Below are 24113 nucleotides of genomic sequence, written 5' to 3'. Positions count from 1 at the left end.
GTCCTTATATTACATAGATTTGGAAAATCTAAATTGATTGTGCGGTCAGATTGTCAGAATCTAATGTGTATGGCGACTCTTAGGCCACATTCACATGGAGAATTATGCTGCATTCTGGGATTCCTGGGGCAAGAACCTACACATTCTTGTGGCAGGAATCCCAGGTTTCTCCGTTCAGATGTTGTCGTTGTGCACGTTCAAGTTAATGACAGGGGCCGCAAAAGTGGGGTTTGGGATAGATGATTGCCCTGGATGCATCTATACTGTGTTCTGGAACAATGATCTATTCTGAAGCACAGGTAATCGTACCATGTACAACTACATGCCACTGACAGATGCAGCCGCTGTCATCCTGTCATTTGAAAGGGCACAGCAGTCACGTCTGGACATGGACACCTAGGATTCCTGCCGCAAAAATCCTTAGGTGAGCATAATTGAGGATAAACATAGAACCATTTCATCCTAAACTGAATAACCATTTTGGGGTAGGGTTCTACTTTAGGAATTGCTCTGTAAATATTATTGCCAGTCTGTATGATACTCCGTGAATGGGTTACTCAAATGTCTCTTTTGCAATAAAGGCTTATTACTTTCCCATTTGTAATCTTCTTCTGTGTGTACACCATTCAGCCTGTGTGCTGCTCAGTGTGCAATACAGCATCTGCTTGGTGTGGGGATGAAATAACTCTTGTGCGAATGCATGGGAGTTGCATCATCCCGGGGTGGCCCATCAAAATGGCTGAAGATGCCAAACCCAGGAGAGACCAGATAGAAGGTATTGCCAGCAGCAAGGATACTCACGGACATTGCATTGCTTGAGAAGGTGAGTATAGTTCTGCCCAAGGTATAGTTTAAAGCCCAACTTTGGGCATAAGAAAAAAACCTACTGTAGGGGTTAAATGCCCAATAATTCTAGCAGTAGAGTCATCAGGTGTTATACTTGCCTTTTTCCTCGCCCCACACACTCCCTCCCCTCTGTGCCATCTGTCCCCCAAAGCCTCCTCTCTAGGGTGCTCCTAACTGCGGCCGCACACGTACCTCCTCACATACAATGCAGGACTAAAAGCCCTCCATTGTATGTGATGATGGTAAGGGACCGTCAACAGATGAGAGCGTTAGAGATAACAGGAAAATTGCTGGAACTTGACAGGAAGAGGAATGCAGTAAGTAATGCAGGTTTTTTCCTCTACCCCCAAATGAGTATTTAATCCTTGCAGTATAGGTTGCCCCACTGCAAGATATTTTTTTTGCTATCTTAGAGTTGAGCTTTAAGCAACTGTATGTATAATGAGCTCCAATTCAGTACAATGTGCTAACAATTGTAGGACTTTAGACTGAGTTACAGAAGCATCTGGCCTACTTTAAACCCATCAACAGACCATCAAAGAGATACACGATGTGATACATGCAAGACAAAGAGTACAATGCTGGAAGCTTCAGATATAATTACAAAACCAACATTTTAGGAAGCAAAGAAACCTTTAACGATGTCTTATTACATCTTGAAAAACACATTCTCAATTCCAGTTAAGCAAAAAATTCACATATTCTAACCTGCATAGAGAATTATTTGAAGGCTCCTGCGTTAAACATACTTTTTTTTTTCATCTGTGCAGTCTTTGGGTCACAACTTCCCGATACATAATAGAAATATAAATAAGCAATAAAAAAAGGACAAAGAAATCATCCATGAAACCTAGAATACCAAAGAGAGCTTCGGGAATAATGTCCAGTGGTGACACAAGATAGAAAAAGGCTCCTAGCAGACAGAGGACAATTCTGATTCGGAACATCCAGAAGAGCCCACCCACAGAAAACATCTCTCGAAATGCATGACGTAACAAGGTCGGCAGATCCATAATCCTTTCCATAAGCTAGAATAAAAAAAATACAAATCAAAGTGAATTCCCTCTTAACAGTTAACAATACACATATAAAGAAGTATGTACTGAGCGAAATATGAAGGCTGCCATTGCTGAACTTTGCTTCCGAAAATGCCAGCTGCTTGGCTATTATGTTTATTGAGTGCCTTCAAGCCTAACTCCATGTCCAAAATGTTTGTTTCCCTAGTTTTGAATTAGGTGGGGAAGAGTTAAAATGTCTGTCAGGTTGTTGTTTCTGTCTTCACTTGGGGTTTCACTTCCTATCCCTGTAACACGTATGCCAAAAATAGGGTGTGCGATTGTCACCAAGACAGGCAAGCATAGTCAGCAATAAAAAACATCTCTAAAAAAAAATGTGTCCCAAAAAGCACAATAAATCCCTGACAGATGTTTTAACCCCTCACTGTTCTATTCAAAATGAAATAAAAATGTTTCATTGCTTTGCGTCACTAACCCAGAACAAGTATGCAGATAACAGGTTCTGACTTCATTTTGACTTTCCTTGCTATATGCGTCTAAGTGTATTGTTTGGGGCACCTAGTACGACCTTCCATCTCACTTTCAATTCCTTAAAAATCTTTACTTGTTAGAAACAACAGATACAGCCAATGGGTTTCAGGGAAAAGGACTTCTTCAGGACTTTAACAATCAATTTACATTGTAATCAGTATGAAATTACATAGAAAGCCTGAAATGAGGCTGGATTAAGTCTACTGTGTTCTTAATACTTGTATACATGCCCTGTGTGTCTTTCCACCTGGAAAAAACTGAAGCCAGAGACAACGAAGCAACCAGCATTTCCACAACTGAGTTAACAGTGGCTATAGATTTAGCTCAGTATTATTAAAAGGAGGACTATGAGGTGAGTGATTTCCACTCACCCTCATAGTTAGAGCCGACTTGTGACAAAGAAGCCGTCACAGGTTGGCTCTATCGATCGGGAAGTGAGCAAAAACATGCACCGATTTGCTTATTTCCCGATCGTCTCCCAGCAGTGAGCGATGACCGTCAGTCACCACTCCCCGCAGGGATTCTCCCTTCCCTCTCAGATCCTCCAGCGCTGACTGGAGGAATGAACAGGGCATGAGGCGGGCACAGCTGTCTCTTCCTCTAGATAGGCAGAGCTAGCTGTCACTCACGCAGCTGGGTGGATCTCGACAGTATTGTTGGGATCCGTCCCGGCTGCGGCGCTCTCAGTATGCGATATACTGAGCTTTGGGTCACAGGAGGAGGTTAGTATATGCCCTCCCGTGACCCTAAAGAGAACTATGAGGAAACCCCACTTAGGGGGGTTTTGTACATGATTTCCATGTACAAAATGTTCAATGGTGGTAGCAACATTAGTGATAAACTGTTTAAAATTACGGTAACTCCGTAAAAACTAGAGGCCACCACCTAAAATTGGTGGAAAAAAAATTCCAGCACAAGGGGCGAAGGGGGTTCTTCACAGTAAGATCAGTTAGGGTCTGGAACTCACTGCCACAGACAGTGATTTCAGCAAAGAATGTGGAATTGTTCAAGAAACTTTTGGACGATTTCTTAAGGGACCGTAATATACAGGGGTACAGGTACTCCTAGAATGAGATCCTAATAGGTTGGACTTGATGGACTAATGTCTTTATTCAACCTCAAATACTATGTAACTATGTAACTCCATAGTTCTCTTTTAAAGATATACATTTTATTATTGCGGCTCATAGCCCTTCTGTTTTTCCACCTCACATTTTAGATCTGTCAAATATGACATAACAGATGACCAATGTCACAATCTAAAGTCCACTGCTTCTGTTTGCTATCCATACACAGTTATAATCAAAATACATGCTCAAATATTTACAGATTGGTCCATGAATGGCTTAATAAAGGCCTACAACATACAGATGACTGAAAATCTTCAGTCATCTGTATGAGTGTGTGTTGTGTAAGGGAGAACAATATAGGCCAGAAATCTCAAACATCACCAACAGGCTTTTCTCCTAATGGAAATCTTTGGGTCCACTTGCTGTGGGAATTGGTGCTCCATGTTCTCCTTAAAAAGGAAAGCCATCCAAAGTAGTGGACTATCCTCTTTATAGTTCTTGATTTCACTCCACCGGTCAGTTCCCCATGAAGGTGTCACACTACCATTGGTGGAATCTACAGTTAAGGTAGTTGTGGAAACCCCATCAGAGGGCACGTGGCACACTTTAGCGTTATATAAAATCGGTATGGAATTTCATCAGGGCTGGATATCTTACTAACTACATTCCCAAAACAAAAAGGAAGCAGGTAAGTGAAAAAGCCAACACATTTTAAGATTGAAATATCGGATTTGGGTGAACTTGGCATTTAAGCCTTAGTGCGCATAAAAACTAATACCTTATCTGTATTTTAAGCCAGTGCAGCAAAGAAATACCCGAGAAGTCTAACAACAGACAAGAACATCAAAAACAGCTGGTTTTGGGCACAACTGGTCATATACATGGCTGCCATAGCTAAATCATTAGACCTAAAAGATCACATTTTACATTTAGTTTTAAAGTACATCTGACTCTAATTCAAATAATGTTGGCCAAAGAGAGATTAAATAGGAAGCAAACAAAGAAATGGATCTCTGTTGCTGTACTGAGAAGTAGAGAAAGGACCCAGTTTAAGTTGTTTAAATTTGACTTATGCAATTTGCACTTACAGAACGAGGCTGTCCTGAAAATCTTCTGTTATAACTGTTAACTTCCTGAAATATCGCTTGCACATCTTGTTGTTCAGTGACTTGAAACATCGGAAATAGTAACGTTACCTAGAATTAACAGCCAGTTCAATTAAAGAGCCAAATCCACTCAACAAATGTTGTCTGAAAGTCTGAAAACGCAATCACACAGTTAAAACACAGATTAATTATTCATTCCACTAATCTATTATTTAGTGACACTGCACTGGATTAGAGTAGAGCCATAATAAAAAAAAAAAACCACACTTCACATATTAACAAAGCACGTGTTAACGTGCATCTAAACCCAAGAACACACATTTTACATTTTGACGCTTACTGGTTCTTAGGTGAATTGGCTGAATTTGTTTCTTTTTTAGACTAAGAACATTTTCAACAAGTACAAAAATACCTGTTGATCTTAGCAGAAATGCAGTGTTCTGGTCACTTCCTGTGATTTGAAATGAAATCAGTTTTACCTGCCTTCTCAGCTTTTTTATGTAAACTACACCCCAACCATCGTACATGTAATGGAGATGGAGAGGAGGATGTATTTGTAGTCCAAATCAGGACAGCAATCTAGGTGAAAATGCTACGCTTTCATAGACACAGTACTGTGAGAGAGCATTGCAACACCCAAGTACAGGAAGAGAGTTACTGATAGGATCACCAGGTGAAAAATAAAAAAAGACTAATGCAACCACATCTAAGGACCAGGAGTGTTACTATATAACTTTTTGGTTTGGGGTTTAGATATGCTTTAACATTATCTAATTTCACTTTGAGTAAATGAGTACCTCTTTTTTTTTTCTTTTACTCGAATAAAAGGCTCTGCTGTAAGCTCTCTTAGATGACCTTAGTCTAGATGAAAACACTATCACCCAGGTGCATGTTTATCACATTATTGGAGTCTTATTTTCATTGAGACTGTATATACAATGGTAAATATGGCTGCCTTACATACAACTATAATTACAAATTATAAATAGGAACACCGTTTTTTAGGGCTACAACCAACTAATCGATTAAATCAATAATAATCATTTATGAAAATAGTTGTCAACTATTCTCATTATAGTTGGTTTGGACGCCCAGCTCCCTCCTCCTTGCTGGGAGGAGGGCAAAGCATGCAGTGGGCGGGTGCAATAGCCAGCCTGCTATTGCAATTTGAAATGGCCAATAGCAGGCTGGCTATTGTCGCAGCCCACTACCTGCTGTATTTATATTCAGCAGCCGTCTGCGGAATCTTGCCACTGGCAGCTGTCATTTCCTGGCCAGAGCTATTCAGGCTTACAATACAATTATTTAAAACTAATAATAATAATAATAATAATAAGGTGGGAAAAAAGTCATTTTCGCTTTCGGCCTGACAAATTCTGCTGTGGGAGGTGCTTTGCAGATCCACAGTGTGATTGCTCGCACGGGAACACAAGGTACCGCAATGCTGTATGTTCCAGTGCAGTGCGATTGCAAAAACATTATGTAGTTTTTGTAGTAAACGTTATGTTTGTAAAACTGCATTTGTACATTTTGTTTTAAATTAAGGATGGTTTTTAATTTTATTTGTCCGATTAATTAAAAAAATTATCGGGCAACTAATAAATTATGAAAATAATCATTAGCTTTTATTTTCATTAGCACAGACTCATCATGACAAAAATATGAGGGCTACAATTGCTGGCTTCTAAAAATGCCAGCTGCCTGGCAGTGTCAAGCTTCAATGCTACTAAGTCACAGACCAGGAACAAGCATATAGTAAATGAAATTCCCACAGAAGTCAGACTTCCTTCTCTTTATACTTGTTCCAGTTCAACGACTCAAAGCGCTAAAACCAAAGCATCAACATGAAAGCCAAGAAACCAACTACATATTTCTCTGATGACAGCTTTCCTTTAATTTGATCTCTTTAACCTAATTATCTAAAACAGTGGTTCTCAACCTGTGTAACCTCAGGACCCACTTTTGTCCTTGGTCATTAAGTCGCGACCCATTTATGTCTCCCTCCTGAACATGGGCCGCTCTTTGCAGGAAGGACGCCGCGACCCACTGCAGAAGGTTACAGTCCATGTACCCATTGCACTCCTGACCGCACGTCCAACAAAGTATCCTGGGTGCTCAGTAGTCGACGGATGGCCACCGTCAAAGTAATGCAGAAAAGAAATAGACACCGGCACTCCAATAATAAATCGATTACGTCTATTTATTGACGTACATCAAAAGCAAAATAACACACTTAGTGCGACGTTTCGGGGACACACAGGAACCCCTTCATCAGGCAAAACAAGTCCACTTGTTCTCCACTGCAGAAGGTGTCGCGACCCACTTTTGGGTCGCGACCCATGAGTTGAGAACCACTGATCTAAAACATTAAAGAGAATATAGTCTCCCTCTCAATACAGATATACAATGTAAAAGTACAATGTTGCATCACACTTAAGGCAGGAGTGGCTAACTCTGGCCCTCCAGCTGTTGTGGAACTACAAGTACAATGAGACATTGCAAGACTGACTGCCACAGTAATGACTCCCAGAGGCAGATGCATGATGGAATTTGTGGTTAAAGCACATCTGGAGTGTCGGATTTGCCCACCCTGTCCTAAAGTGTAATTAAAGCCAAAATTGTTTTTCAAAATTTGGATTGAGTGGTGAGCAGTTAGAACCTCTGTCCAGGTTTTAGAACTAGAACAAGAATAGAGGGGAGATCTTCCAATGGAAACATTTGCTCTGGTGACAACTGTCTAAGAGGGGATTTCCCTTGCATTGTGCAGATATTTTCTCACTTCCTGTGTAGTCTACAAGACAGGAAGTGAATGGAGCTCTTTCTAATGGGACACAGATGGCAAAAAAACTGGCATCAGGTTTAACACTGCTAAAATTTTAAAAATGGCTTTAAATATACTTTAATATCTGCCAATTTCCTACACTTTAGATCCTACAGGTATTCATCAGCTCTAACATATCTGGATTTATTGCAAATATATATATATTATACTCCCCATCTTGATCTGAAAAATGCTGCTTACTGTTTGACGGCAAATGGGACAGCTAATAGCACCAAGCCAGGATCCATACCTCCAATATGCAATGATACATGGACCTGTCAAGACATTTTTTATGTTTATTTAAATGTATGAAACAACAAATTCCACATAAAGTAAATGCTACCCCATTATGTACCTGATTTATTTATAAAGCAAATAAATAAAAGGCCTGTTTTCATATCAATTAGTTATTAATTTTAATATACACTATATTGCCAAAAGTATTGGGACACCCCTCCAAATCATTGGATTTAGGTGTTCCAATCACCTCCATGGCCACAGGTGTGTAAAATCAAGCACCTAGGCATGCAGACTGCTTCTACAAACATTTGTGAAAGAATGGGTCGCTCTCAGGAGCTCAATGAATTCAAGTGTGGTACCGTGATAGGTTGTCACCTGTGCAATAAGTCCATCCGTGAAATTTCCTTGCTACTAAATATTCCACCGTCAACTGTTAGTGGTTTTATAACAAAGTGGAAGTGACTGGGAACAACAGCAACAGCAGCCACGTAAAATGACAGAGAGGAGTCAGCGCATGGTGAAGCGCACAGTGTGCAGGGGTCGCCAACTGTCTGCAGAGTCAATAGCTGCAGACCTCCAAAGTTTGTGTGGCCTTCAGATTGGCACAACAACAGTGCGTACAGAGCTTAATGGGATGGGTTTCCATGGCCGAGCAGCTGCATCCAAGACTTACATCACCAAGTGCAATGCAAAGCGTCGGATGCAGTGGTGTAAAGCACGCAGCTACTGGACTCTAGAGAAGTGGAGACGTGTTCTCTGGCGTGCCAAGTCACGCTTCTCTATCTAGCACTCCGATGGACGTGTCTGGGTTTGGTGGTCGCCAGGAGAACGGTACTTGCCTGACTGCATTGTGCCAAGTGTAAAGTTTGGAGGAGGGGGGATTATGATGTGGGGTTGTTTTTTCAGGGGTTGGGCTTGGCCCCTTAGTTCCAGTGAAGGGAACTCTTAAGGCATCAGCATACCAAGACATTTTGGACAACTTCATGCTCCCAACTTTGTGGGAACAGTTTGGGGATGGCCCCTTCCTGTTCCAACATGATTGCGCAACAGTGCACAAAGCAAGGTCCATAAAGACATGGATGAGCGAGTTTGGGGTGGAGGAACTTGACTGGCCTGCACAGAGTCTTGACCTCAACCCGATAGAACACCTTTAGGATGAATTAGAGCGGAGACTGTGAGCCAGGCCTTCTCGTCCAACATCAGTACCTGACCTAACAAATGCGCTTCTGGAAGAAGTATTTTGTGAAGTGCAGCATCCCCAGCACTCCTTGTCAACTGAGCATCTTTAAATAAATAGAAATCGCCAACAGATATTAGCAAACAGTCAATTTGCCAATTTTCAAGCTCCTGGCTTCCATGCTAGCTCCAGATCTGCTACCAAATCCGATGTTCCCCAACAAATAGGCACAAAACCTGTGTGAACACCTTTGGGATGAATTAGAGCGGAGACTGTGAGTCAGGCCTTCTCGTCCAACATCAGTACCTGACCTCACAAATGCGCTTCTGGAAGAATGGTCCCATAGACACACGCCTAAACCTTGTAGACAGCCTTCCCAGAAGAGTTCAAGCTGGCAAAGGATGGTCCAACTCAATATTGAACCCTATGGACTAAGACTGGGATGCCATTAAAGTTCATGTGCGTGTAAAGGCAGGTGTCCCAAAACTTTTGGCAATATAGTGTATGTCTAATAGGAAATAGCAGTAGACGTAGTTCACTTTCTTACTGTCTCTGGCTAACAGAAGCTTTATATGAAATTATATGGAGGATATCCTTTTCACTACAATAAATGAAAACCCTACACATTCCCCTTAAAGATGGAACAGCCCTAGCCCTGCTCAGTTTAGATTGATACTTGCCACAGAAGAGATGTCCACAGTTTGTTTCCACTGGAAACGTAGCCTGTTGTAAACAGACTGGACAAGACATGTCTGAGTAAAACTGTTGCCGCTCATGGATTGCCGTTTCCTGAAAAATACAAAGCAGAAATCCAGCAACACATACATTAAACACATCTCTTATTATCCAAAAAAACAGAGGCATTTATTGTATTCATTATTTTACCGAACTAGGGCAACCACAGATGTGGGGTGTGGTGTTTTGTATATATATATATGTTCTCTCTTCCTACATTCTACATCGTGATTCCTTAATATGGTGACGAGGGAGCACGAGGGAGCATGGAGCCAGCTTGCCGGCCAATCAGGAAGCCGGGCAGCGTGTAATGACTCGCTGCCTAGCTTCCTGATTAGTCAGGAAGCTGTCCAATCAGGAAGCCGAATGGCGAGTCATTACCCGCCCCCGGCTTCCTGATTGGCCAGAATGGGGGCAATATACCATCAGCTATAGAGGAATACAAATCCCAGCAATACATTATACACCGTATGTATAATGTATTCCTGGGATTTGTTGTATTCCTCTATAGGTGGTGGTATTCTGCATTGCGCTGTATAGAGGACTACAAATCCCAGCAATAATGCATTATACTGCACAATGCAGAATACCACCAGCTAGAGAGGAATACAACAAATCCCAGCAATAACACATTATACAGCGGCACAATGCAGAATACCACCAGCTATAGAGGAATACAGCACATCCCAGCAATAATACATTATACTATAAAAGAAACACTATAAAAAAAATATTTCTTTCAGAAAAAGAAATGAAACCTTTAAAGAAAACAATACAGTCCCTACAGTCAAACATGATGGAGGTTCATGATGTTTTGGGGTTGCTTTGCTGCTTCAGGCATTGGATGTCTTGACTGTGTGCATAGCATTATGAAATTTGAAGACTACCAAAGAATTCTGGGGTGCAATGTAGGGCCCACTGTCAGAAACTTGGGTCTCCGTCAGATGTCATGAGTCTTACAGCAGGACAATGACCTAAAGCACACATGAACAAGAGGTCCCAGAAATGGTCTCAGACAAAGTGCTGGAGAGTACTGGACTGGCCAGCAATGAATCCAGATCTGAATCCCATAGAGCACCTGTGTAGAAATCTTCAAACAGCAGTTGGGAAAAGGAACCCGTCCAATCTGAGAGACCTGGAGCTGTTGGTGAAAGAAGAGTGGTCCAAAATTCCTGTAGAGAGGTGTAAGAAACTCATTGATGGTTACAGGAAGCAATTGATTTCAGTTTTTTTTTTACAGTTTTTTTTTTCTTCAAGGGCTGTGCTACCAAATATGAATTGAGGGTGCCAATAATTTTGTCCAGTCCATTTTTTGAGTTTTGCGTGGAATGTGTCAGATTTTGCTTTTTTTTTCTCCACTTTTTGTGTCATACCAACACAAACAAAAGAAATAAACATGAGAATGCCTAAACATTTGTCATTGCAACAATTTTCTTCGCAAAGTGGTGCATTATCTGACAGAAATGCAGGGACACCAATATTTTTGGCCATGACTGTACAGATTGTAATACCCACTGCAGGTGTCCAAAACGTAGTCCTAAAGAGCAGAGGTCTCACCACAAAGAGACCGTTAAGAGAAATAACTCGCCGGAATCCAGCAAAAACTAAAATATCTCTTACATTTTTAATATGCATGCTTTGTAGAGTAGTTATAGTGTTTTGGTATCAATGTATAAAGCCTTATGAAATACATTGATCCACATGTGCTAACACATATCATTAAGGACAAGCTCTAAACTTAGAGAGTCTCATGTATAAAACTTTCGTCCTGCTATAGAACTTTTGTCCTTGCACTAGTGCCCCTGGATGCGTTGATGAGTATAATTTCTATACTCATCAACGCTATCTAGGGGTGCTAATGTCATGCCAACGGTATATGCCTGGGTATAGTTTTATACAGAAGGCCCTTAAGGATCTCCTTAAAATTCCAGAAAATATTTTAGTGCCCTCCAAAGGAAATTGAAATTAACTCACCTGTTCATTTTGTAGCTGCTCCCTTATGGCTCTCACCCTTTCTTGGTTTTCAGGGTGAATATTGATCTGCTCATTTCTGTTTAAAACATGGATATAATGAAAAAAATAAATACCCGTCTTTACTCAGATCTGGGGTAATATTTGAGCCTCCTCATTAGCCCTCTACTGAAATGAGAGCTTAAAGAGGAGCTTTACCCATATCTTTAAAATTACAACAAATACTAGAAATGTTTAGTAATGCCAATCTACAAACACATACTTCTAGATAATTGCCGGCTTTATATTCTTTGCATACCTTATTTCTCTTTTCCCCCAGTCTTCTCACAGTGGCCATTTTTACTAAGAGCAAATTAATCCATCTCCCTTTATTTCCTGGAACTCTGGCACATGTGACTAGGACATGTGACCATGCACATTATCTCAGGGGAGGAAAATGCCTTTCCCTGAGATCTCATGGGATTGCAGATGAGATTTACCAGCAATGCACTGCTGATGTAAGCTCCCAGGATGCAACACTTGGGCACATTACATCACTTTTGCCAAAAAGAACCAGTTAATAGAAAGCAAGAAATTGTAAGTAAAATAAGTTTGTTTAGCTAATGAATGTGAGATGATTTCATGTCAGCATGCAAAGCTGTATGCTGATGTGTTTTTAGCCAAAGAGGGTAAAGGTCCACTTTAAGTCTCTCTGTATTTTGTGAAGTGCAGCATCCCCAGCACTCCTTGTCAACTGAGCATCTTTAAAGAAATAAAAATCTCCAACAGATATTAGCAAAGAGTCAATTTGCCAATTTTCAAGCTCCTGGCTTCCATGCTAGCTCCAGAGCTGCTACCAATCAGATGTTCCCCCTACAAACAGGCACAAAACCTGTTGTGATAGTTGAAGTCAGCGAGCTTCTATATTACATAAAATTAACAACTGTCTATCCGCACAGACTGGCTTCCGATTTAGGATCAGGAAGACCAAGAAGCTATCAAAACAAGTTCTAGAGAAGCATACATTCAGTGTGATTACAAAGGATATTCCAGATTCTGAAACTCACCTGTAAACACAGTTAAAATCATTATAAAAAATAGTATTTATAGGACACAACTATAACTCTTCCTAAAGAGGGCCATCTACCAAATTTCAGTGATTGGATAAGGAAGGCCTTAGTCAGAAAGGTAACCAAGATGTCAATAGTAGCTCTGAAGGAACCAAAGGAATCCAATTAAGAGAAGAGAAACTCTCCATGAGAAGGCTATAACCTGGATGCTCCTAAAATTTTGAAAACTGTGATTGAGGCCCTATAGCAGGGCTTTGAACCTAAATACACTACTAAAGCTACAGTGGAGTGGCTTAAAACTTTAAAATGTTAAAGCGGAACTGCAGTACCACACTTCCGTTTCCAGAGCTGTCAGAGGCCAGGAATGGATTTGTAATACTAGGTCAGCTAATGTGGAGATAATTATCCCAAGGTATCTTGACCCATTTATTAGCGCTGCCTCAAACCTTGTAATAGAGGCATGCCCTGAACCAAAATGCAAATAAAGCTCTACTGTAGACTGTTCTAGATCCACTGTAAGATGCTGACAGCCTAATTAAATATCTTTCTACCAACATGTAAGTTTTGTATCGGGCCTCCTCCACTGCACACTCCTTGGATGGAGTATGATGGAGACGGCAACCCACAGATGCAGCAGTGCCGTCCGTCCGTTTTTCTACTACGGGCGGACGGCAAGAGGTTAAACCGGTGTATCATATAGCTTATTTGGCTTGTAGAGCTGGTGTTGGTGCAAGAGCTAATAATACAATTATGGATAAAATAGACTAAATGTATGTCTGTATAAACAAAACACATACACTATATCTGCTATAAATATATGATACCTGATTCCTCTGTCATTTTATTGCACCCACATTAAAAATTATACAAATACATCCACTGACTACATAACATTTACACTGAAAAAAGTCACATTGCAAAATGCCATCATTATATAGTAGACACATTATTTCAGACAGCTACAAATCAAGAGCTGTGCTTGGTTAACATACCTTAGGAGCAGAAAATAAATAAGTGTAGCAACAAAGCTCAGACTGAGTACAACTGCAACAATCACTTGATTGCTTACTCCTTCAATAAATGACCCATCATCCAACTGTAGTTGCAGAATATCGTGTTGGTTTTCAGCCATTCCAGAATATAGGCATTAATACCTAAAAGACAACAACATGTTAAGTACATAACATATGTAGTTTACATTCAAATTGAAGTGAATGCTCTGCAAGTCTAAGTATTTCAAAATCACAGCATTTTACACCCGACATGTCTATGTTATTATTAATCATGATACATAGAGGGATGCATTGGTAGAATTAAATTTGAGTGTAAAGGTCCGCTTTAAAGGAGAACTATGAGATGAGTGATTTCCACTCACCTCATAGTTCTAGCCGACCTGTGACAATGAGACTGTCACAGGGCGGCTCAGTAGATCGGGAGCTGAGCGAACAGATACCGGGTTCGCTCACCTCTCGATCCTGTCACGGCTCTCTGCCGTGACAGGGGAGGGGCTGGATTCCCCTCTCCCTGCTCCGATCCGCCAGCGCTGACTGGCAGATCGGACGGGGGAGGGGGCAGGTACAGCTGGCTCTGCCTCTAGATAGGCAGAGCCAGCTGTCACTCACGCAGCTGGGTGGATCTCAACATCGATGTCGGGATCCACTCCGGCTGCGGCGTCTCAGTATACCGCGAGCTGTAGCTCGTGGTATACTGAGCTTTGGGTGACAGGAGGACGCTAGTTTGTGTCCTCCCGTTACCCTAAGGAGAACTATGGGGAAAAACACTGACCCCATAGTTCTCCTTTAAGTTTAAAGGTGGCCGGTCAGGGGGCGGTGGAAACAAGAGTCAACGTCCTGTTTTTACTGCCTCTTTAGCTCTGTGAGGCCTAATTGAGCAACACCCTTAGAGGGTTTCTAAACCCTCACTTTACTGCTAGCAAGCAGTAGATATATGCAAAAAGTTTTTTTTTCAACAAAAAACGCTCTAAAAGCGGTTTAAACTTACCCGTCTTTGCCGCGCGCTCCCGTCCGAAAATCCGAAAATGCTCGGGCGGCCGCACAGCATCTTGGCGCGGGCGCATGCGCAGTTCGGATTTTCACCCGGGAGACGAGGAGAGACACAAGGTAAGTCTATGGACGCGTGCACCCGCATGTAGACACCGTGGGACAGGAGAGAAGGCTGAAAAGAACAGGAAAGAAGAGGAAGATCAGATTAAGAGACATCATTTAAGGTAAGTGCTTTAATTAACATTGGGGGGAGGGAAAAAAGTTTTTGACCTTAATGTCACTTTAAGGAGAATTCCACCACCTTGTATTAAAACCCATATCACGGTCTTGGACCTAAAACAAAAATGCAGTCACATACTTGAAGGTCGAAGAGATACTTACATCACATTGATCAGAGACTTCATAAGCTATGCATACAATGATGTTGTAACGAGTGCTTGTAAAATGGCACGCTATAATTTCCACGCTATAACAGGAGCAGTGTCTCTGTGGCAATTTGCACAGAGTATGAAGAAATCTAATCAAGAATAATACATTAATTTGTTGAGTGTCAAATGTGATGTACTGTATGGTAATTCTTTGTATTGTATAGCGTGCATGCTATTATTTAACAGCCCAAAGGGCACCAGTAACTCACTGCAAACATCCACACACTCTGTTTTGCTTAATTCTTTCTCCCTTCACTGGCCTATGCAGTGTGTCAAACAGAAGATTTCTTCACACAAGTGTATTCGGAATGTTTCAACAATCAGAAGGCTTTAAGGAGAGCTGCCTGAAGGAGCGACCTTAAAAATATGCAGCTGGATGTTGAAGTTTGACCATACTGATAAAAACTTTATGAAGTACATAGGGCGTGTGTAGTAAGGCCAGTCCTTCTGCCCCGCTGTCACTCCCCCTTGAGCTTGCTGACAATTCCCCACTATCAAAATGACAGTTGGGAGTTGCTATGTACATGCAGCAGCTGTAAAATAGAGAGATACAAAATAACATAAAAGGGAATTTGTCAAAACTGGAGCAGCTGCCAACGGCAACCAATCAGCTTCTAACTTTCATTTTCAAAGCTTTACTGAACCAACTGAAGATAGAAGCTGGTTGGTTGTCATGGGCAACTGCTCCAGGTTCTGTCTGCTCCAGTTTTGAAATACATATGGGGGAATTTATTAGTTAGTTTGCCACAAAATGTCATGCTAACTAACCGCAAAGTTTTATCTCTGTTATGCATCTTTTTTATGTGTTCTAGGGACATGTTAACATTTCCGAATTACTGCACGTTTTGCATAATATTTCAACTGCGCAGTATTTGTGTACAGCATTTGCGACAGTAAAAGACCTCCAAACAGATGCACATTCTAGAAGTTCTCCTGAGTACTTTGTTAATTGCCTATGGGCATGGTTCTCACCTGGGCGTTTTACAGCGCGTAGGAACGCACTGTAAAACGCCCTACGCCCAAAGAAGTACAGGAGCTTCTTTGGGGCATATTTGCAGCGTGTATCCATTAGGATACAGCCGGATAGTCCTCGGAAACGCGCGTTTGTGACACGTTTCTTTTACCGCAAATCACAGTAAAAACGCGCGGCAAATGCGCATATTTCGTACCCCCAGGTGTGAACCCAGCCTTAGTTTACCATATTCAGTACAAATCAACCCCTTCTTCTCCTTGTACCCTTAGCTTAATTCCCTGATTTTTTTGTTTTCTTTCTTTGTTACCCCCTTGCAATGGCAGCCTCCATACTTCTCTCATGACAGAGTTACTTTAAGAAACACTTACAGGTCTAGTTCCTTCTCTAGACTGTGACAGATCAGAGAAAGGAGAAGCAGCACACTCATTAGCGCATCTGTCACTATGGTCTTTCCTTCTATCAGCATACTTCTTGTTAATATATGAGCACGGCAGCACAGCTGACTGGCTCTTTCATCTCTGAGCTCTGATGCACAACAACCTGCAGAAAGCGAATACCAAATTAAATTCAGGTTGCAATGCTTGACTTAGGGGTAGGAAGACTATAACCCATTTGTCAGTGCTGCCATGTATATGACCAGGAAAATACATGTAATGATGTATTAATGACTACACAATAGCATTAATTTGCCTTTTATTTCTTCCTGCTGCCCAGCTTTAAGTAACATAGCTCTACAAAAGCTATAAGTTATATATATTTTAGTTCTGTTCTCAGATATAAATCACTTAGCAGAAAGTGAAACACCTGATCATTTATCTTCTAGCTAAATGCCATTTATCATTTTAATCTTCAGTTCTATGCACATTAAATCATCTTTTTTTTTTTTTCTTATTTATAAATCAAGATTTTTCAGTATGAACAGTAAAACAAAAAAGAAGATAATACAGAACAAAGTATTGAGTACAAAGAATGATATTGTCAATCGAGATACATCAAGGTCGGCGTTTCACAATAAATGAATCCGTAAAAGACCTGACTGCGACTGCTCCAGGTACCCTGAGTAAGTCAGTCAATTATCTCAGAAGTCATGGCGTATACTTAGGAAAAGAGGTAGATTAAAACAAAAAAACAGACCAAAAAAAACCCAGTACATATATCCAAAAATGGCTCGATTGGAAAATGGTAAGTTGGTAAGATAGTTTGGTATTATTAATGATGGGCAGTCCAATATGAACCGGCCAAGGGATCTTCCAGCACCGGGGGGGGGGATAAGTAGATAAGAGAAAAATAAATAAATAGAGAAGGATAGAAAAAGATAGAGAGAGAGAAAAAGAGGGGTGGGGGGGGGGAGAAGAGAGAGGGAGGCAGAGCAGAAGTGAGAGAGAGCGACCACAGGTACACATGGCAGATCCCCCTCAAGGTCCCCCATACATCTAGCTCTGATTGCTAGTCAGCTACAAAGAGCCTATGCTTATTGTACGATAATCGCGGGTGATCCCGCGATCGTACGATAATCGGCAAGTGTATGGGCAGCGTGCGACCGCTTCTACTGTAAGGTCGCACGACTTTCGTCTTCCGAGCATGCTGGAAAACCTGCCGAAAATCGTACGATTTTTGGCGGGTTGGTGGCGTGCTCGGAAGACGAATGCCGCATGGGCCGGTGTGTGCAATGCCCGCTCAGCACTGCAATCATTGCAAGCCCTCCCCTTTAGCGGTGAGGGCTTGCGATGATCACAGATACGATCTGCCTGTCCAAGATGGGCAGATCGTATTAAATTTTAATGACCTTACAACCATCGAACAACGAAAGTCGTGCGATTGTTGTAAGGTGTATGGCCAGCTTAAGTCTATAGGCAGCCGTGTGTAAACAGATCAGCATCCGTTTACCAATCAGCCCCCACTTTCGCAAACTGGAAATATGCACCAAAAAGTCAAGACTCCCTAGGGAAATTACATCACCCAGTTTCCATGATTTTATCATGATATTAGCAGTTTATGAAACCCTCATTTTTAATAAAAAAGCTAAAAAAATGCTTAAATATAAAAGATGAGGTTGCATCAAGTAAATAGATACCAAACATGTCAAGCATAAAAATTGCATGCACACGTGAAATGGTGAAACACTTTGGTACTCAAAATGGTTCACAGGTGACAGTTAAAAGCCTCTACAGGTCATAACTTTCGTGTTTACCGTGAATAATGGCCCTAGAATTATTGTTCACACTGCAGTGTGCGTGGCAATACCAAACATGTGTGGCACAATCATAATTTTTCTATGTAGGAAAACCCGATGCATGCTTTATGTTCATATATATGTGCATGTGGGGGCAAGGGCTTTAAAAATCTTTTTTGGGCTATTTTCAATTGATTTTATTTAACTTGAATGCTTAAGCTTTTTTATCACTATAACAGAAGCACATTGGAGGTGACAGGTTCTCTTCAAGAAGACATTAGGACTCGGAGTCTATTATCTCACCTTTGCAGCCCATTGAAGCTAATCAGGCACAGATGGCTGGGGAATGACAGCTCTAAAACCAGAAGTGACTAAATCCTGGTTGCTTCTGCGCTCATTCAATAGAGAGTGGATGTTTGCTGGTCTACTCTATAGCAGCCGGCATCCCCTATGGCCCTCAATTAGGGATGCACTGGTGCCAATACTGAGTATTTGGGTGAGTACTCGTACTTGCCCAAATGCTCCTGATGCCTATGCCGATACTGGAACTTCCAGTATCAGGAAGCCAGGTGGCGAGTCATTACACGCTGCCCGGCTTCCTGATTGGCCGGGAAGCCGCCTCCATGCTCCCTCTTCACCAGGGAGCATGGTGCTGGTTTCCCGGTCAATCAGATAGCCGGAGGGCGAGTCATTACCTGCCCCCTGGCTTCCTGATTGGCCAGAAAGCCAGCTCCATGCTCCCTCGTCACCAGGTGACAAGGGAGCATGGAGCCGGCTTTCCGGCCAATCGGGAAGCCGGAAGCTGTGTAATGACTCGCTGCCCAGCTTCCTGAGTGGTCAAGAAGCTGGCCAATCAGGAAGCCAGGCGGCGAGTCATTACCCGCCTCCCCGGCTTCCTGATTGACCAGAAAGTCGGCTCCATGCTTCCTCGTCACCTGGTGACGAGGGAGCATGGAGAAAGCTTCCTGGCTAATCAGGAAGCCAGGCGGCAAGTGATTACACGCCACCTGGCTTCTCGGCTAATCAGGAAGCCGGATGGTGAGTCATTACACGGCTTCCTTCTCATATCGGTATTCGGTATCGGCGAGCACATAAACATTTTAAGAAATGATTGGTACTTGTCACAGTATCGGTGCATCCCTACTTGCAATACATGGCGGGGGGAGTTGGATGGGGCAGCAGCATGCTGCAAGGCTCCTTTAGGTGATCGGGCAGCTGTACCTATGTCAATGGCAGTGAACGGGTTAAAGATGATTTAATATGTTGCCTAAATGCTTGAAGTGGAATGTCAAACACAATTTTCTTTCTTGATAAAGGGTAGAAGGGTTTGAACCTCTGTACATTTTTTATTGCTACCCATGTTCCATGTACCTATCAGGAGATGTCACCTCACTTCCTGTCCTGGTGACAACCCTATCATGGAGACTGGAAAATAATTATTTCCTTTGTGGCTGGTTCACATTCCATACAAAACACAAAAATTCCCCAGCCTCAACCTGCCAGCTAGCCTGCAACCAAACAAGTAGCCCTGTCAACAGTATGCGTTAAAATCAGAGGTTTTAGTTGCACAAACTTTTGGCCAAAAATATGTAGAAGCCACACTGCCGCGCCAAGGCACCTCTGCAAAGTGTGGTCCTAACTCTATGTATGCGAGTCTCCAAGTGTGAGCATATTAATGAAGTCGATAAATTACATGCAGGTGTACCTGGAGGTAGCCAACTTCTCCTAATAAGGTGCACATTCACATTCCATTCACAGCTGAGCATTATCACATGCCCTGCAATGTTCATATATGGGTGTGAATGGGCCCTACGGCAGAGTTAGCCAGTCAGAGGCTCTGCCTAAACTCTGAGCAGAAGAGGCAGTTATTACAATCCCATTATTTCAGTGTAAAGAAAATAGTTCTAACAGCGATAGTTGCTGATACAACATGATGTCTGCACTTTGCCAGTATGGTTAGTTTGAATAAACTGATGTGCTGGACAAGAATGGAAAGTGAACTTATGATAAGAAAAACATAAACATATAGAACGCTACTGCTGATCTCATTCTCAAATCTAGACTGCTGACTGTTGTCTAGAATGTTAATTCATTACTTTAATAGTTTAAGCCACTTGCCCACAGCAAGCATCCTGCCAGTGAAGTCCAAACTTTCAATCTACATGCTCATTTTAGATCATTGATTTAGAATTGTTGAAGCTACTGGATCAGCATGAATGATATCCACGCACCTAGCAATCATCAGCAGCAGAGCTGCTGGCTGCACATTGTCCATACAGTGGTACCTCGGTTCACAAACTTAATCCGTTCCACGATTCTGGTCGCGAATCGAATTGGTTGCGACCCGAATCAAATTTCCCCATAAGGTTCAATGTAAATAAGGTTAATCCGTTCTGACCCCAACGAACGTGGTTGCGAACAGATTTTGGTCACGAACAGAATCACATTTTCCCATAAGGTTCAATGTAAATGAGGTTAATCCGTTCGGAACCATATGTAAATTCATTACCGCTCTGCACTTTCTTTATACAACCATGCTTGCTCTGCACTTTCTTTGGAGCCATGCTGGATTGAATAATACTGTACAGTACTGTATGTGCTAAAAAGCACACAAAAAAGCTTCACAGCAAGTGTGCACAGGTCTGTCTGGGACCGTGATCTCGACTAGAGAAAGCCAGGACCACGTGTCAGAACGGGGGAAGATGGCTGCGGTCGTGTTTGTCATCCGATTTGGAGTTTGTGAACGGAAGCAAAATTTTGTCAAACTTTCTTTTCGCGATCAGAAGCGTTCGTGAACCAAGGTATTACTGTACTTACTTGTCGGCCAGCGGCGGTATCCAATAGAGATGAGCCTGGGCTTTGTGCGAACCCAGTTTGTCTGAGTTCGCCCAAGCTCACTCAAAACCATGACCGCCACTCCCCTCTCCCAGTCCAATCAGTGGTGGCAGTTGCGGCGGAGATATTCCCTGTTCCATTGTGACGTATAGCTGCAGGGCAGGAAACACACCTGAAGCAACTGATTGGGCAGGGAGGGGGGTGTGATGGTTATAGTTCTGAACGGGCTTGGGCACACTGGGTCCACGTACATGGTATACATGTAAGCATTAGCACTAACGTGTACAGCATAAAATACATCAAATTACGGACTGGGAATGCTGATTTTTTTTCTTCCATGCGGCTCAACACAGCACAACATTATCCTGTTGTGAAAATGGGCCCATAGCCTTCTATACTACTACAGATGTTACCTGTGTACACATGCAAACAAAACTGTGCAGTGTTTTTGATGCACATGTTTATGAGCTCCTAAAGCAGAGTTTTTCTTAACCCTTAGGCCCCATTCACACTGAGCGATTCGCAAATTGCGCGATATCGCGCAAATGCTTGCATTGAGCAAGCTAGAATCGCGGCAAAATCCGCTCCAAAAAGGCTCCTGCTGTAGCGACGCACGACCCACGACAGCGACGGACAGAGCCCCATTGCCATGCATTGGAGAGCGATATCACGCGGTAAATAGCCGCGATATCGCGGGAATTACCGCGCGATAAATCGCTCAGTGTGAATGGGGCCTTAGAGTGCGGTACCCCCACACTGCAAGGGTTAAGTACTCATTTGTGTCTAGGTGCTAAAATGGTATGCGATGGTATGTCCCTCAGCATTCTCACGTCCTATACACTGTATGGAACGTGATGACTCAAGGATCCTTAGACCACTGCAGCAGAGGGGGAGAGAGGCTCCAAGGACCAGTATAAGAGCAAACCAGCTAGGAGGATCAGGTGAGTATAACTTTTGTTTAGCACCCAGACACAAATGAGCACTTTAACCTTTGCAGTGCAGGGGTAGCCCCACTTCAAAAAGTTAAGAACCATTTTGCCCAGAGTGACTGTATTTGAATATGCTTCAATGTTATATATTAGGAAAGGGTTCACAAGTCCAAAATATTTTCCCACAGAGGACAGCAGAAACATGTTTATATAAATATTGACTTACAAGATAACATATAGAGTCATGAGAAACAGTGGCTTTAAATCAGGGGTGGGCAACCCCAGCCCTTTAGCTGTGCTTTCACTACAAATCCCAACATGCCTCTGCCTTTGAGAGTAATGCCTGTAACTGTCAGTCTTGCAATGCCTCATGGGACTTGTAGTTCCACAACAGCTGTAGGGCTGGAGTTGCCCACGCTTGCTTTAAACGGTTAAATTCAGCTTTCCTGTGGACAAACAGCGATTCCACAGCCACGCAATGGTTTTATTTGTCAACACCATATGTAAGAGATCATTCGAAGAGCAATCACTATAAAGGAATGTGAGAACTAATAAACAAATGCATTCCATACATGGACTTGTATATATATATATATATAATATTAGCACACCACAATGTAATTATAATACATATTAGTGTTTGTAAATAAAAAAAACAAATTACCTGGTCATGCTTCATAGACACTTCAGGGGTATGGCAGTCCTAGCACACAACACAAATACTTTGGAAGAAGTTTTGTCACAGACAAGTGTAAAGCAGACCCAGGCTGGGAAGGATGCAGACTCTATTCCATGATGAGAGTAGAGAGTGAGAAGAGGAATATCAGCAGGATGTCACCCACCTAGGCTTGTGTGTAGTAGAAGAGACGTTAGAAGCACAGTCTAATCCATTCTCACAGGCTGACAGTGGCACAATCTGCTCTCTTCCTGGAGGAGGGCTCTGTGCAGGAAGACCAATGTATATCACTTCCTGCAGCAGCAGTATTACTTGGGAACCCTGCATAGCCAGCTGTATGTGTGTGCAGAGGCTGCTGAGTGCCATGTCTGAGTATATCACATGTCCTCTGTGTTTTCACTCCTTCGTACAGCTCTCCACACACTGCTAGTTCTCTAGATTCCAAATCATTATGACAGTAGAACACTACACTGACAGATTACACATCTTTTTCACATTCACAAAGGGGGTTCATTGTCATTTCTTTATCATATTTATAACCATATCCTTACTAAAATCAAATTCGACCAATTAAAGCTTTTGAAGTTTGGAAGAGAACTAACAATATTGCATTTATGTTAAAAAATGAAGTTCTTGTGTGTTGGTATGCTGAATCTAATTATTAAAAGGAAAATGTGCATGTTGATGAATTCAATGCAATGTGGATGGCACTCCTCGGGGATTAAGGTGGTGGCCATCCTGTTTTGGGTATAGGTATTATGTCTGTTAGTGCCATGGGTGACGGGGTCATCAATCTATTCAGGATGCAGGCAGTTCTGTGCAATGTAGCAGTCACACCACAGGGGTGAAGGTTGTGGTCCTTCTTTTCTTGAAAATAGTCCTGTTTACAATGTCTGTTAGTCCCAGGGGTGACTGGGCCATCAATCTATTCAGGATGTAGGCAATTCTGTGCAATGTGGGAGTCATTCTGCACATTCTGAGTACAAGCAGACCTGTACAGTGCAGATGTCACTCCTCAGGGGTGAAGGTAGCGGTCATCCTGCTCTGGGTACAGGTAGTCCTATATAATATGTGTTTTAGTCTCAGGGGCAATGGGGCCATCAATCTATTCTGGATGCAGGCAGTCCTGTGCAATGTGGCAGTCATTATTTTCTAAGTACAGGCAGCCCTGTGCAATGTGCATGTCACTTCTCAGGGGTAAAGGTTGTGGTCATTCTGTTCTGGGTACAATAGTCCTGTGTATTATGTATGTTAGTCCCAGGTGTGACGGGGCAGTCAGTCTATTCTAGATGCAGGCAGTCCTGTGCAATGTGGAAGTCACTATGTTCTGAGTACAGGCAGCCCTGTGCAATGTGGATGTCACTTCTCAAGGTTGAAGGTTGTGGTCATCCTGTTCTGGGTACAGGTAGTCCTTTGTATTATGTCTGTTAGTCCCAGGGGTGATGGGGTTATCAATCTATTCAGGATGCAGGCATTCTGTTCTGGTTACAAGAAGTCTTGTGTAATATGTCTGTTAGTCCCAGGGGTGAAGGTG

The 24113-nt window shown here is 42.3% G+C and overlaps 1 protein-coding gene across 1 annotated transcript; it reads right to left on the bottom strand.

Moving 5' to 3' along the window:
* Positions 1-1462: 1462 nt before the first annotated feature.
* On the bottom strand, positions 1463-22792 carry RNF170 (ring finger protein 170). Its single transcript, XM_018563369.1, has 7 exons — positions 22568-22792; positions 13555-13716; positions 11517-11592; positions 9488-9596; positions 7592-7665; positions 4552-4659; positions 1463-1874 (listed from the first exon to the last, which is right to left on the bottom strand). The coding sequence occupies exons 2-7, from the start codon at positions 13692-13694 to the stop codon at positions 1605-1607; spliced, it is 777 nt and encodes a 258-aa protein (XP_018418871.1). The 5' UTR covers positions 13695-13716; positions 22568-22792; the 3' UTR covers positions 1463-1604.
* Positions 22793-24113: the final 1321 nt, after the last annotated feature.

This window comes from Nanorana parkeri, unplaced genomic scaffold, assembly GCF_000935625.1.
Source record: "Nanorana parkeri isolate BGI_ZX_2015 unplaced genomic scaffold, ASM93562v1 scaffold659, whole genome shotgun sequence".
NCBI classification, from domain to species: Eukaryota; Metazoa; Chordata; class Amphibia; order Anura; family Dicroglossidae; genus Nanorana; species Nanorana parkeri.
This window is presented reverse-complemented; position numbering and strand designations above follow the sequence as displayed.